Source organism: Sarcophilus harrisii, chromosome X (genome assembly GCF_902635505.1).
Source record: "Sarcophilus harrisii chromosome X, mSarHar1.11, whole genome shotgun sequence".
NCBI lineage: Eukaryota > Metazoa > Chordata > Mammalia > Dasyuromorphia > Dasyuridae > Sarcophilus > Sarcophilus harrisii.
In genome coordinates, this window is record NC_045432.1 from 22,950,940 (window position 1) to 22,964,446 (window position 13,507).

Genomic DNA, 13,507 nt, shown 5'->3' on the forward strand with positions numbered 1-13,507 from the left:
TCTGCTCCCACTAGCTTAGGGAGCTAACCTAACTGTAACTTTAAGTCTATGTGCTATGTTCATAGTAAAAATATTATTCTAGGCAAGAAAACTGAGGCTTAAATGATTGGGCCAAGGTCACATGGCCAAGAAAACCCTCCCATATATCCCTGTTTCCTGGCTCTAAGCTTATCCCTCTTTCCACTATACCACACTGCCTCTGGGGAATGGATGGCTTGGCAGTGAGGTCCAGGGTGGCCAACTCACCATCACCACATCTTCTTCTTGGTCCATAAGGTGGAAAAGCAAAGGGATGAGGCTCCGGCAGACTTGGTCTTGCAGCATGGGGGATGCCCTGCCCTCCATGTTGCTCACGAGGCTTCCAAAAACGTAGATGGCGCTACCACGGACAGTTTCTCTCTCCTGGGGACCACAAATACAGGGAAAGATTGCATGATGGCGGGGCTCATCAGACAAATCAGTCGGGGACACTGAGGTACAGGGTAGTCTCAGGAGCCATTGATATTCACCGTCTGGGTCCACATCCACAGTGGCCATGCCATGGGCAGGTACCCCCATGGTCTCTCCGAGGCATTCCCGCCTACACAGTCACTCCCGTAGATACAATCACAGTCACATCTGGATAGTGTCAGCATATCTTTCCACAGCCTTTCCCCAACCAACCCACAGAGGTCATGTCCACCAGGGCTTAAGTAGGGGGTCAAGGGCACTCTATAGAAGGAGTCCTGGGGATCCAAAATGAGGTCTGGATTCCAGGCCACCTCCTCCAAGTTAATCCACATCTTTGGCTTCTCCAGGGCTACTTGGCCGAGAGCCTAGATTTGCTTTAGAACTCCCAGTTCTTGTCTGCTGATGACTAGAGAGAGCTTGCCTAGAGGAGTACAGGTCAAAGGGTGACGTACCAGGTGTGAAGCCTTTCACTTCCTTTGCCTTTAGCCCTACATGAAGGCACAGCTCATACCCAGCCACAGCCATCTGTTTACATCCACAAATCCCCCCATGTGTGCACATACAGTTATGCAAATAACACGTACAATCATCAATGCATTTGCACACATGTAAACTAACTAGTTGCGTGCCCTAAACCTCAGCATCTCCATCTATAAAAAGAGGGAGTTGAACTAGAAGGTCCCCCCCAACCCCTGTCATTGTATTCTAAGGTCCCCGCCCCCCGTCTTCTCAGCTTTTACATTCTCTGTTGTAAGGGCTTTCCGGCTCGGACATTCTCCATTCTGTATCTCGCTCTCTCTTCCAGGTCTGCCATTTTGTTTCAGTGGTCTACTCATCCTGAATATCATAAACCAATCCACACACCGTAATTTGTCTCTCTGTGCGCAAACACGTACATAACCATATCACTGCCCCTGATGTCTAAATACACAAACAGACACGTAACTTCATTCATCCATATCCTAGGGACATACATCCACACAACCACAGGCCCACATGGAAGCACACAGAACTGGATGATCACCAGTGATCGAATCTTTTGTCCACGGACATACGTCACAACCTGCCTGCACAAGCTTAGCCCCCGTACACACACACTCACGTACAAAACCCCACCATGAGGTACCAGCGACAAAACCTAAATTAAAACGTTCACTAACCATACGTGCAACAGATAGGGCACTTCCCAGAACATCCGCTCAAAGAGTACTAAAGTGACAACACACCTATGGGACATGACACACTGAACCCAGAGGAAACTCCTATGGACACAGAGACTCTTAAGGTACAGATTCAACTCACAAAGTTCCAATATACTGGTAGTCAATCTGACGTGGCTGCCAGTGCAGGGGTCTATAGACAAGTCTCTAAGGATCTTGACAGTCAGCCATACCAACTACTAACTCTAGTACAGAACAGAGAAGTCAGTCAGTGTCCAGCCCCCTAGTCACTAGATTAAGTTATTGTTACAGGTAAACAGTCGAGGAGACGAGACTAGAGACTGCTCATGACACATGGGCCCTCCATGTAATTACACATGTTTATTGCTGTACATGTGAATTAATGCTGATTTTTTACTTTACTGCTACGTTCGTTTGCCTGGTTTCTTTGGGGTTCATGTCCCTTAATTATTTTGCATATCCATCAATACTTACTGTTTAGCTATAATTTTATATAGGTCTGTTGAGAGTGTTACTCTTGCCACTAGTTAGCTTTAGCTTTGCTTTTCTTAGCTAACCTTATTTTGTTGCTTCTGATTGCTGTACACTCTGAACATGCATATACTTTGGAATTGTGCATGTGTCACGTTCCATAGGCGTGTTGTCACTTGAGTACTCTCTCAGCGCATGTTCTGGGAAGTGCCCTGTCTGTTGCATGTATGTTTAGTGAATGTTTTGATTTTACTTTGCTTGGTACCATACGTTGGTTCCCCGGTGTGCCAGGAATATCTTTCTTGTTGTTTCAAAGACTGGATACTTGTATATACTGTCGTATAGTTACAGATTTCAAGCTTGCTCCAGCTGATTTTTGCAAGGAACTGCAATGAGTTTCAGCCCAAGGGAGGGACATAACCAATGCTTAAAGCCATTTGGAAAACATCAGTGGAGAGTGATAACTCGATGTTCTATGCCTGTGTGAGGGGCAAAGTTGGCAAGAGCTTGAGAGAAAAGAGAGATCCTGGTCTGCCAGCTTTGAGAAAGAAGACATGTCATTCCGGATTCTCTTTAGGTCCCTGAAGGGAGAGAAAGACTCTGGGAAGAAGCCAACTTGGAGGAGGATCTGGCACCTTGATCATGTCCTGATCCCCAGCTTACACTAGAGAACTTTTTCTCAGGTGAGATTTGGGGACTGTCTCTCTTGCTTGTGTGGAGCAATATCACTACCAATAGGAGAGCTCATGCATTCTGTGTATTATTTGCAATATTCTTATCTGTTGTATAACTTCTCTGATTCTCTTTTATCAGTTTGGATAAATGAATTTCTTTGTTATCCACTATATGTGTTCATTGTGGAACCAGAATTTGGTGGGAAGGGAATCAAGTCTTGGATATTTAACTTAGGATAATTCTTTCCCATTTAGGGAGAGCGATTAGGTACTTAGTTTGATCTAAAAAATTATCTCCCCTAGACTAAAAATACCTGGGGGGGGTTCAGATAGAGAAAATTCTCACTTAGTACCTTTTCTCTGAGAACAGAATCTTTAGTCTCTGGCTCCAAACTCCTGCTTCCCCTCCTGGAAGTAATCAGTGTCTCCCTTGTAAAAGGATGGGTGAAGGAGATTCTAGAGATATCTATTCATGTCTCCCCGTGAGTCACATATAGACAGATTCATATGGACAGATATATTCTCTATGGGGGACATAACCTACAGCCTTTACATGTTCATGTTCAGCCTCCCAGACACAAAAGCCACAGAAGAGATGAAAATATACATGTCCTTCTTGTCTTTGCAAAAGTGGAGAACTACAGGTATTAAACCCTGAATATGCCATCATACTTGGTTGATGGATGGGTAATTTTGCTAAGTTCCCTTTTCCCCCCTCTTTTTTTTTATTCCTAATTGCGAAGTTGGCTCTGTGGACCACGGAGGGGGATGTATTTGGAAATGAACGTGATATAAAAACAGAAGATATCAATAATTTGTTTAAACTGCAGTTATTTTAAGGACAAACAAAGTCTATAGACACGCACATGGTTAGCCCCTCATATATAACCCATTTAGAAGCAGACATTCCTATTCACATACCTCCACCCCACTCCCTATGTATACACACACCATATAAATAGAGCTCCTCATTCTACATGCACACTCAGAGATTTATAGTCATTCACAGACAACCACACAAACATTCCCTTGTATAGAAAAACCCATATGACCACAGAGGCGTATTCAACCTATAAGTAGACTGAAAGCCACTGGCACCCAACTCACACTCAACTTCCTTTGTGCACACACATGTATCTGCTTACACATCCTCAGTCCCACATGTCCATAGACCCAGAATCTCACCGGTCTACACGGTTACGACTCATCTCCTTGGCAGAAACGCATGCATCCATACAATGATGCCTTCTCTCCACATTCCGTCCCCTTCCGAAACCACACAAACACTCACACTCATTGCCCTATTCACAAATCCAAGGATACACACACGTGCACACGCAATCACCCGAGGACCACTCTGAATACAACAAGGGTCTCATATTCAGGGCAGCACTTAGAGCAACACAGGCTTACTTTTTGTCTTGTTGAGGCAACTGGGACCTTCTATTTCCCACTATTGTCCACTGTCAAATTCTGCTATGATAATACAGGTAATAATAATACAACCTTCCCTCCACCCCATCTGCCTGCGTACACTTAACCACAGTCACTCACGCGATATACACTTTCACGCACAAACAAAAGAGCACACTTGCTCATCGATTTCAGTGTCCACGCTTATCCCTCTAAGCATTCACAGTATACACATCTGAAATCTTGTATGTATACCCATAAACTCACACACATGACATAGATAGACTATCCCATCTTCACGTGTGCCCATAACACATATATGCTCAGTCCTACATGTACTCGTGCATGAGCATACATGCAACACTCACATTCATTATGCTCTATATAAGTATATAATGCTACAACCTCAAGCTCACATTTACACACATACCATGCACATTCATATAAACACTTCCATGCACTCCAGATACACTTTTCTACAGCTTTATACTTAGGCAGCCTCGCCCCCAAGAATGGACACACACAAACTCACAGGCACAAGTAAGTGGTATTTCCCCCCCATGTACAGCTACATATGGCCATCCAGACACTCATGGAGACATTTGCACACACAAACACACACAGACAAGCGACCTCATGCATCTTCATTTGCATCCCCATTCCTAATTACAGCTACTCATCTCCATGTTCACTCACAAACACACAATCCCATAGCCAAAGATACAGAAACAAATTACATGCAGCCATATACTCATCTGTATTGCCTGCTGTGCATACCCATTCTCTTATACCCAACTTTAGGCCCATGTGCACACAAATACAGTGACTGAGCTCCATATTTACACATTTTCTGTATGCCCGTGTGTACATACACACACACACACACACACACACACACACACACAATCCATATCCTCATATGTACCACATTAGAAAGCCAGTATGGTAGAAGGGATACCATCGCATCAGTGAGATCAGTTTACCATTGAGATGATCTTGGAATCAGGAAGTCCTTGGATCAATGTTATGGGCCAGAACTCTTTGTACTTGAAACAAGGATTCTTACAAGGTGCTAACTCAGAGCAATTAATAAGACAATGGTTATCTAGTTTAGCACGGGTCTCTAGTTCAGTACATGTACTTAGTACTTAATATAGTTCTACAAGATTCACACTATGATAATGCAATTATAAGAAAGCATATAAAGCTGGGACATCCGAAATACTTTGTACATAGTGCCTTGAAGTCTCTTATTAATGAAGCAAGGAGAGAGGAGTTCTTAAATAAGCAATGTCAAAGCACAGAAGAAAACAATATGATGGGAAAGATAAGACATCTGTCCAAGAAAATCAGAGATAACAAGAGAAAGTCTCATGCAAAAAATGGGCATGATAAAAGAAATGGTAGGGACAGAAGAGATTAAGAAGAGGTAGCAAGAATACATACTATATAAGAAAGATCTTCACAGCACTGATATCCACAATGGTTCTGTTACTGGTTAGACTTCCTGGAGAATGAAGTCAAATGGATCTTAGGAAGCCTTGGTGACAAAATTACAGCTGAGCAATTTAAAATCCTAAAAGATAATTCTGTCAAATTCTGTTAAAGTGCTTTACCAGAAAAAGTGCTTATGCCAGAAAAGTTAGAAAACTCAACAGTGGCTGCTGAACTAGAAAAGATCAATTTACATCCGAATCCAAGAATGTTTTTTAAATAGTACTTTATTTTTCCACATACATGCAGAGATAGATTTCAATATTCACTTTTGCAAAACCTTGTGTTCCAAAATTTTCTCCCTCCCTCCCCTTTTCCTTCTCCCGGAGACAGCAAGCAATCCAATATGGGTTAAATATGTGCTATTCTTCTAAACATAATTCCATATTTGTCATGTTGCACCAGGAAAATCAGATCAAAAGTGAAAAAAAAAACACGAGAAAGGAAAAAAAACAAGCAGACAACAAAAAACAATGGTGAAAATCCTATGTTTTGATCCACATTCAGTCTCCATTGTTCTCTTCTCTGGATGTAGATGGCAAAGAATGTTCAAATTACCAAACAACTGCATTCATTCCATATGACACCAATGTTATGCTTAAGATTCTAGGCTTCAAGAGGATAAGATCTAAAAATTACCAGAACAGGCTACTCTTCAAAGAGGCACAAGTACTAGAGACCAAATTGTCGATACTTACTGGATTATGGAGAAAGCTAAGGAGTTTCAGAAAAACAGCTACTTCTGCTTCATCAACTATACTAAAGACTTTGATTATGTGGATCACAACAAAATGTGGCAAATCTTCCAAGAGATGGGAATACCAGATCATCTTACTTGCCTCCTGAGAAACCTATATGCAGGCTAAGAAGCAATAGTTAGAACTAAACATGGAACAACTGATTGGTTTAAGATTGGAAAAGGAGTATGACTAGGCTGTATATTGTCACCTTATTTAACTTATATCCCGAAGACATTATGTGAAATGCCAGGCTGGATAAATCAAAAGCTGGAATTAAGGTTGTCAGGAGAAATGTCAACACTAATGGAAGAAAGTGAAGAATTAAACCTCTTGAGGGGGTGAAAGAGGACAGCGTAAGGAAGCCTAACTTAAAAACAACAACAAAGATCTTGACAAGTGATTCCATCACTTCTTGGCAAACAGAAAGAGAAGAAATGGAAGCAGTATCAGATTTTCTATTCTTGGGTTCAAAAATCACTGTAGACAGTGACTACGGCCATGAAATCAAAAGATGCTTGCTCCTTAGAAGGAAAGCTATGGCAAATCTGGACAGCAGACTAAAAAGCAGAGATATCACCTTCTTGACAAAGATCGATGTAATCAAAGCTATGGTTTTTCATAGCTTTCAGTTGCAGTGCAAGGCTGTGAAAGTGGGCTGTAAGGAAGGCTGAGAGTAGCACAGAATTGACACTTTTGAACTGTGGTGCTGGAGAAGACTTTTGAGAGTTCCTTGGACACCAAGTTGGTCAAATCAGTTAATACTTACATAAATGAATTCAGGCTATTTACTGTAAGATCAAATACCAAAGCTGAAGCTTAAATGTTCTGGCCACATGATGAATACAGGACTCGTTGGAAAAGACTCTGATGTTGGGCAAGATTGAAAACAACAAGAAAAGGGGATAGTCAAGGAGAAGATGGATAGTGTCAGAAACAATGAACATGAACTTGGACAGCTGTCAAGAGATATGTGTTATGACCCATGGGGTTACAAAGAGTCAGACAAGACTGAAGGAGCAGCAGCAACAGTTCTAAAAGTCTTAAGATTTTTGTCTCATAGACTGTTTCAAAACAGAAAAACATGGTTGTCTGCCCAGTTTCTTCTATGAAGCAATTATTTTTCTGGTCCTGATGCCAAACAAAGACAAAAGTGAAAAAAGAAAACTATAGGTCAACATTACTAATGATTATAGAGGCAAAAAACTGAATTAAATATTCACAGATAAAATGCAGTAGGACATCAAAATAATTAACCTTCACAAAAAAGTAGAATTTATTACTGGAGTGTAAGATTAGAAAACAACCAGGAAAACTGAGAAAAAGTTTTCTCAGCCAGATAGTGGCTGTCCATCAGTTGGAGAATGGCCGAATAAGTTATGGTATATCAATGTTATGGAATATAATTGTTCTATGAGAAACGCCCAGTGGGATGATTTCAGAAAGGCCTGGGGAGACCTATACGAACTGATGCTAAGTGAAGTGAGCAGAACTAAGAGATCATTGTACATGGCAAAAACAAGATGATATAATAATTAATTCTGATGGACGTGGCTCTCTTCAACAATGAGATGATTCAAGCTAGTTCCAATGATCTTGTGATGAAGAGAGCCATCCACACCCAGAGAGAGGAGTGTGGGTTGTGAGTGTGGATCACAACATAGTATTTTCACTCTTTTTGTTGTTGTTTGTTTGCATTTTATTTTCTTTCTCATTTTTTCCCTTTTTGATCTGATTTTTCTTGTGCAGCAAGATAATTGTATAAATATGTATACATATATTGGATTTAACATATATTTTTAACATGTTTAACATATAGTGGATTACTTGCCACCTAGGAGAGATGTTGGGGGAAAGGGAAGGGAACTTTGGAACACAAGGTTTTTCAAGGGTTAATGTTGAAAAATTATCCATGCATATGTTTTGGAAATAAAAAGCTTTAATAAAAACAAAGAAAGCAACCAGGAAAAGCACCCAATTTAGTAAATCATGTAACCAGAAGAAAAGATGCAGAGAAAAAGGCTTCAATAGGTAATTCTAATAAGTCATTTTCTAGAATTACACACATATCATTACAAAATTGACATGGGAATTAGATTAGCAAGAATATCCAAGAACTATGAAAACGAAATGGGGAAAGAATGTGTGTGTGTGTGTGTGTGTGTGTGTGTGTGTATATCATCAGCAGATTTCAAAATGTCTTAAAAAGAAACAATGATCAAAACTGGTACTGTAAAAGGAACAGAAAAACAAATGAATGGTACAAAACAGAAAATGGAGAATAGGAAATGATAATCACTATTAGATCAAAATTGCTTGGAAAATTGGATAGTGACATGTGTTTTGAGCTGTATGTCAGAGGAATATAATACAATTAAGTAATGAAACAGTGATCCAAGTGAATTTTTAATTATTTTTTCTTAAATTAAGAAAAAGAAATAATATATTGGACTCAACTCTGTAAAAGAGGCACAGTTTAATCAAAAATAGAAGAAATTATCAGAGGCAAACTGGATTTTTGTATAAAAAATAATAATACTAAAAAGAAATTGGTTGAGAAAACATTTTCTGATTGAGATTGAGAAAAATTTGTAGTGAACATATTCAAAATCTGTAAGGAACTGATGCATATTCACAAGAATATATATATATATATATATATATATATATATATATACACACACACATACACATATATACATACGTACATACAAGGGCAGATCATTCTCAAAGGAAGAAATAAAGACAGTCAATAACCACATGAAAGATACTCAGGTTCCTCAGCAATAAAAGAAACACAAATCAAGACTAGGTGGTACCACAATGCACAAGTGTGCCAGGCCTGGAATCAAGATGACCAGAGTTCAAATTCAGCCTCAGACAGTTACTAGCATGTGATCCTAAGCAAATCGCTTAATCTCTGTTTTCTTGTTTCCTCAACCACAAAATGAGGAGAAAAATAGCACCTATCTTCCAGGATTGTTGTGAGTCTCAAATGAGACAATGATTGGAAAGCATTTAGCACAGTGCCAACCACAATAGGTATGATAGGCACTATATAAATATTATTATCACTGTTATTATCATGACAACTTTAGGATATCTACCCCCCTCGCATACACTAAGATGACAAAAAGAGTGAAAAATTTCAAAGTTCAACGTTGAAATGGGAAAAGGGGTGCTCAAATCCACAGTTGGTAGAATTGTAGACTAGTCCAAATATTTTGGAGAACAAACAACCCGGCTCTCCAGGGGCCATAAGATGCTATCATCTATTTTGCTTTGGGGATTCCATTGCTAAAATCGTAAAAGCATAAAAGGATCCATCTTACAAAAATATTCCTAACTTTTGGACATGATAATAAGTAACAAAACCAAACCAGGAATCACCTCTCTTTAGAGAATAACCTAATAAAATCAAGTTCTTTAAGCTCTTTCCTCAGTCTTCTACATGAAAGACTTGGTGAAAAGCTTTACTGAAATCCACTTCCACTGTGTTTACAACATTCTATTGAGCAAAAAAAGGAAATGCTATTAGTCTGGTATGACTTGTTCTTGATAAGATCATGCTGGTTCTTAGGTTTCACTGTTTCTCTTTCTAAATGCTCACAACCTAATTCATATTTTCTAAGATTTTGGTAAGAATTTCTATTCTAAGCCCTAATAACACAGCTGCAAACACATACACACAATAGATATGCCCCATCTCGATCTATTTCCACTCAAACATTGTATACTTCAAGACAGAAAACAGCTTCTCATGTCCACCATCACCCAGCTGGATGGGCAAATGTGAATGACTGCATCCCTACATGCCGTGGGTTCCACAATTAGGTTAAACCGATTCTTCCTCTTCAGTGTTTCTGACATCGATCCTTTCTTCCCGATCTCCATTGCTACCAGTTTGGTTCAGAACCTAGTGTGCTACATCCCCCTGCCCTCCCAACCCAGTATCACAATGACACCCCAACAGGTAGGGATGCTGAGGCTCAAATAGCATAATGTATGTAATATAAATGTCAGTTATATTATTATTATTATTATTATTATTAACCTTCAGTCAGTCACTAGGCTTCCTGTCTGGTGATGACTTCATCCTGCAGAGTTCAAAGGCTGTTTCCGGAGTAACACAGGGATGTGCTGGTGTTTAACAACCAGAATCTGTATAAAAAAATTGCTTGCACACAGTTTAAGTTTAATCTGCAGAATTAACGCTTAGAAAAGTCTGGCCAATTAACAGTGAATCCAGGGCCGATTGGTAGAGATTGCAGATTTCTGAATTGGTAATGCTCGCACCAAGAATTTCACACTCTCTTCCCACGCCCCTGGAGCTGGCTCCAGCAAGTCCCAGCCAACAGATCTGTCTCCTCCCACTTATCTCCCTCTTACTACATGGAACTGTCAAAGCTGTGGAGGGGGAGGATTTGAGATGGAAAGAAATTGGGATTTCAGTTGCCCCAGGTCCCACAGCGGTCAAACAAGAAAGGCAGGATTTCACCCTCCATAGGTCGACTTCCGAGTCCTACACCCTTACTTAGCTCAAGGGCTGTTAAGACTGAAGGAAAAAAAAAAGAGGCAGAAAGGGCGCTTTGCCTTCTTGGTCTTTGGGGTAGGGTGCAAGGGGCGCCTCCTTCCGCCCCCTTTTTAGGTCCGGTAGGCCTGGGCCTCTGGGCTGCGTGGGATGGGAGAGGAAGCAAAGAGACCAAGAGAACAGGGGGAGGTCGACGAGGCTCTACCCCGTCCCCACGGTCGCTTTGGCTGACTTTCCCTTCGGTGGCCCAGATTTAGACATCGGCCCGGTAACGGACCCAGTAAACCGGGAAGACCGAGGGATCGTGGGAACGGAGCGGTCCGACGGGCGCACGCGCAGTAGCAAGGAGCTGGCGCACGCCGCAGCTCAGAGCATCCTCTGGTGGCCGGCGTCTGCCATCGTCCCGACGCTCAGCCTCTCCCCATCAGGGTGCCCCTCCATTTGGATCTGCATAGTCACAGCTCCAGTTTGGGGGGGCTGGAGGGGGAAGGGAGAATCAAGGCTTTTTTTGTGCAGACACACCAAGACACTCACCCAGAATCTAAGCGTTTTTTACAGCCAGTGAAAAGAGTACTGGATTGGGAGTTCAGAAGTTCTTTGAGGAAGGGATCTGGGTTTCTGCTCACTTAAAATGGCTTTCTCTGTAAAATGAGGGCATTAGACTGTGGTCAAGTCAATTAACAGCCCAGGGCCTCAGTTTCCTCGTTTGTAAAGTGGGGTGGGGTGGCTCAAAGGCCTTTCCCACCCTGACATCTTGGGAGTTTAGGACAATCTAAGGGCCTTTCTAACTCTAAATGTACGAACTCTGGACCAAAACAAACTGGGATTTGTTTTTCAAACTGCTCCCATTCAGTAAATAAGAAGTGATCTCCAAGCCCCTTCCAGGCTTCCGCTGACCAAATCTACATATGAAAGTCTAGGAATGTAACCAGATTAGTAACCCAGACAAGTACCTTGTTCCCTGGGCTCAGCCTACCTCTGGCCTTCCCTTCCCCCCATCTGCCCATCTACATGGGGAAGGGCAGAAGCAATGGTATACTAAGCATTTATATAATCCCCACAAACTGCCAAACACTGACAAATACTTCATTTGAACCTCACGACAACCCAAAGGATTATTGGACTCGGACATTAGTTGTTATGCTTAAAATATTGAGGAACTCAAAGTTGAATGCTAATTGCTGGGCAAATAGCCTTGCCGAGGTTTCTAAGTCTCGCCTTCAAAGATTGAGACCAGGAAGTGTAGGGAACGCTTACCATGCCTTAGAAAGAGCTTGCCCGTGGAATCTGGGAACCCAATGAACAAGGAGTTTATGCCAAAGAAAAGATCTATTCGAGATGAGCTGTCTAGCCAAAATTCGAATGGGAACAAGACAGAGAAAGCTTTGCTGATCCAAGGCATGAAGTTACTACTTTTCTGTAAGAGTTGTAAAAAAAAAGTCTCTGGTTTTAAATTAAAAGGGCATGATGGTACTCATTCTTCTTATGGGGAAATATTTCAGTTGAACCAGAAGCTGAAATAAGAGAGAAGTCTTTAAACCAGAAAAAAAGCCATTGCTAGTAGTGCCCAATGGAGACACGGTCAACAGAACTGCTCACATAAGCTCAAATCTGCAGAGGCTCATGATCCCATGTGGGGTCACGTAATTGAATGTGGGGGTAGTGAAATTATGATTTATTATCAGTAGATTTTTAATTTAGATCCTTGTTTTATATACCCATATACATGGGGTTGGGTAAGAATTTCTTGGGCAAAAAGGGGTTGTGAGTGGAAAAAGTTTGAGTCCTGATAAAGCACGAATGACCAGCAGGAGCAGCAGGATGACCACAAAGGAAGTTACCGTACCAAAGAGATTTCGTGAAGGGTCACTGCACCCTGAGGTAACCAGAGATAACCTTTGTGGAATCTCTGAGCCCTTCAGCAGCATAGGGGATGGGCCGATGGACAGATGAGGCTATAGAGCTCTAACATTTTCAGATTCAGAATATGCTTCAAACAGCCTTGGTACAACCGAATGGTTACGAATGAACGGGTGGCCCTCTGAATGCTGGTCATTTTACTGAATGTTCTGATCCTTCCAGCACCATTTCATTTTGGATAGTAATGAGCTTGAATGCTCTAGAATGGTCTTGGGAGTGATTGGTCATTGCCAGTCAACTTTGAGAGTTCCGGAAGGTGTTCGGTCATTTTTTAGTTGTGTCCAATTTTTGACAACCCCATCGCAAGTTTTTTTTTTTTTTTTTTTTTTTTTTTTTTTTGGCAGAGATACCAGGGTGGTTTTACACTTTGTTCTCCAGATCATTTTACAGATAAGGAAACTGAGGCAAACAAGGTGAAGTGATTTGCCCAGGGTCACACAGCTAGGAAGTATCTAAGGCCACCTTTGAACTCACCAAGATGAGTATTTCCTGACTTCTATGTACTATGGCGCCACTTAGCTGCCCTTCTAGAAGATAGCGATTTCCAAATTCTTCCAGTGGAAGAACAAGCCCCAGGTACAGTAGCGGAAGATGTGCGTTGCTGGTGTACGGAAATGTAATTGAAGAATGTAATGA

General features: G+C 41.3%; 1 protein-coding gene across 1 annotated transcript in view; it reads right to left on the reverse strand.

Annotated features, from left to right (window-relative positions):
* The window catches only part of LOC100919634 (maestro heat-like repeat family member 5), a 112,623-nt gene that overhangs the window by 11,316 nt on the left and 87,800 nt on the right, over positions 1–13,507 (reverse strand). Inside the window, exon 25 of the mRNA XM_031944553.1 lies at positions 247–402. Coding sequence (XP_031800413.1) covers positions 247–402 — 156 coding nt within the window. The remainder of the gene's footprint in view (positions 1–246; positions 403–13,507) is intronic.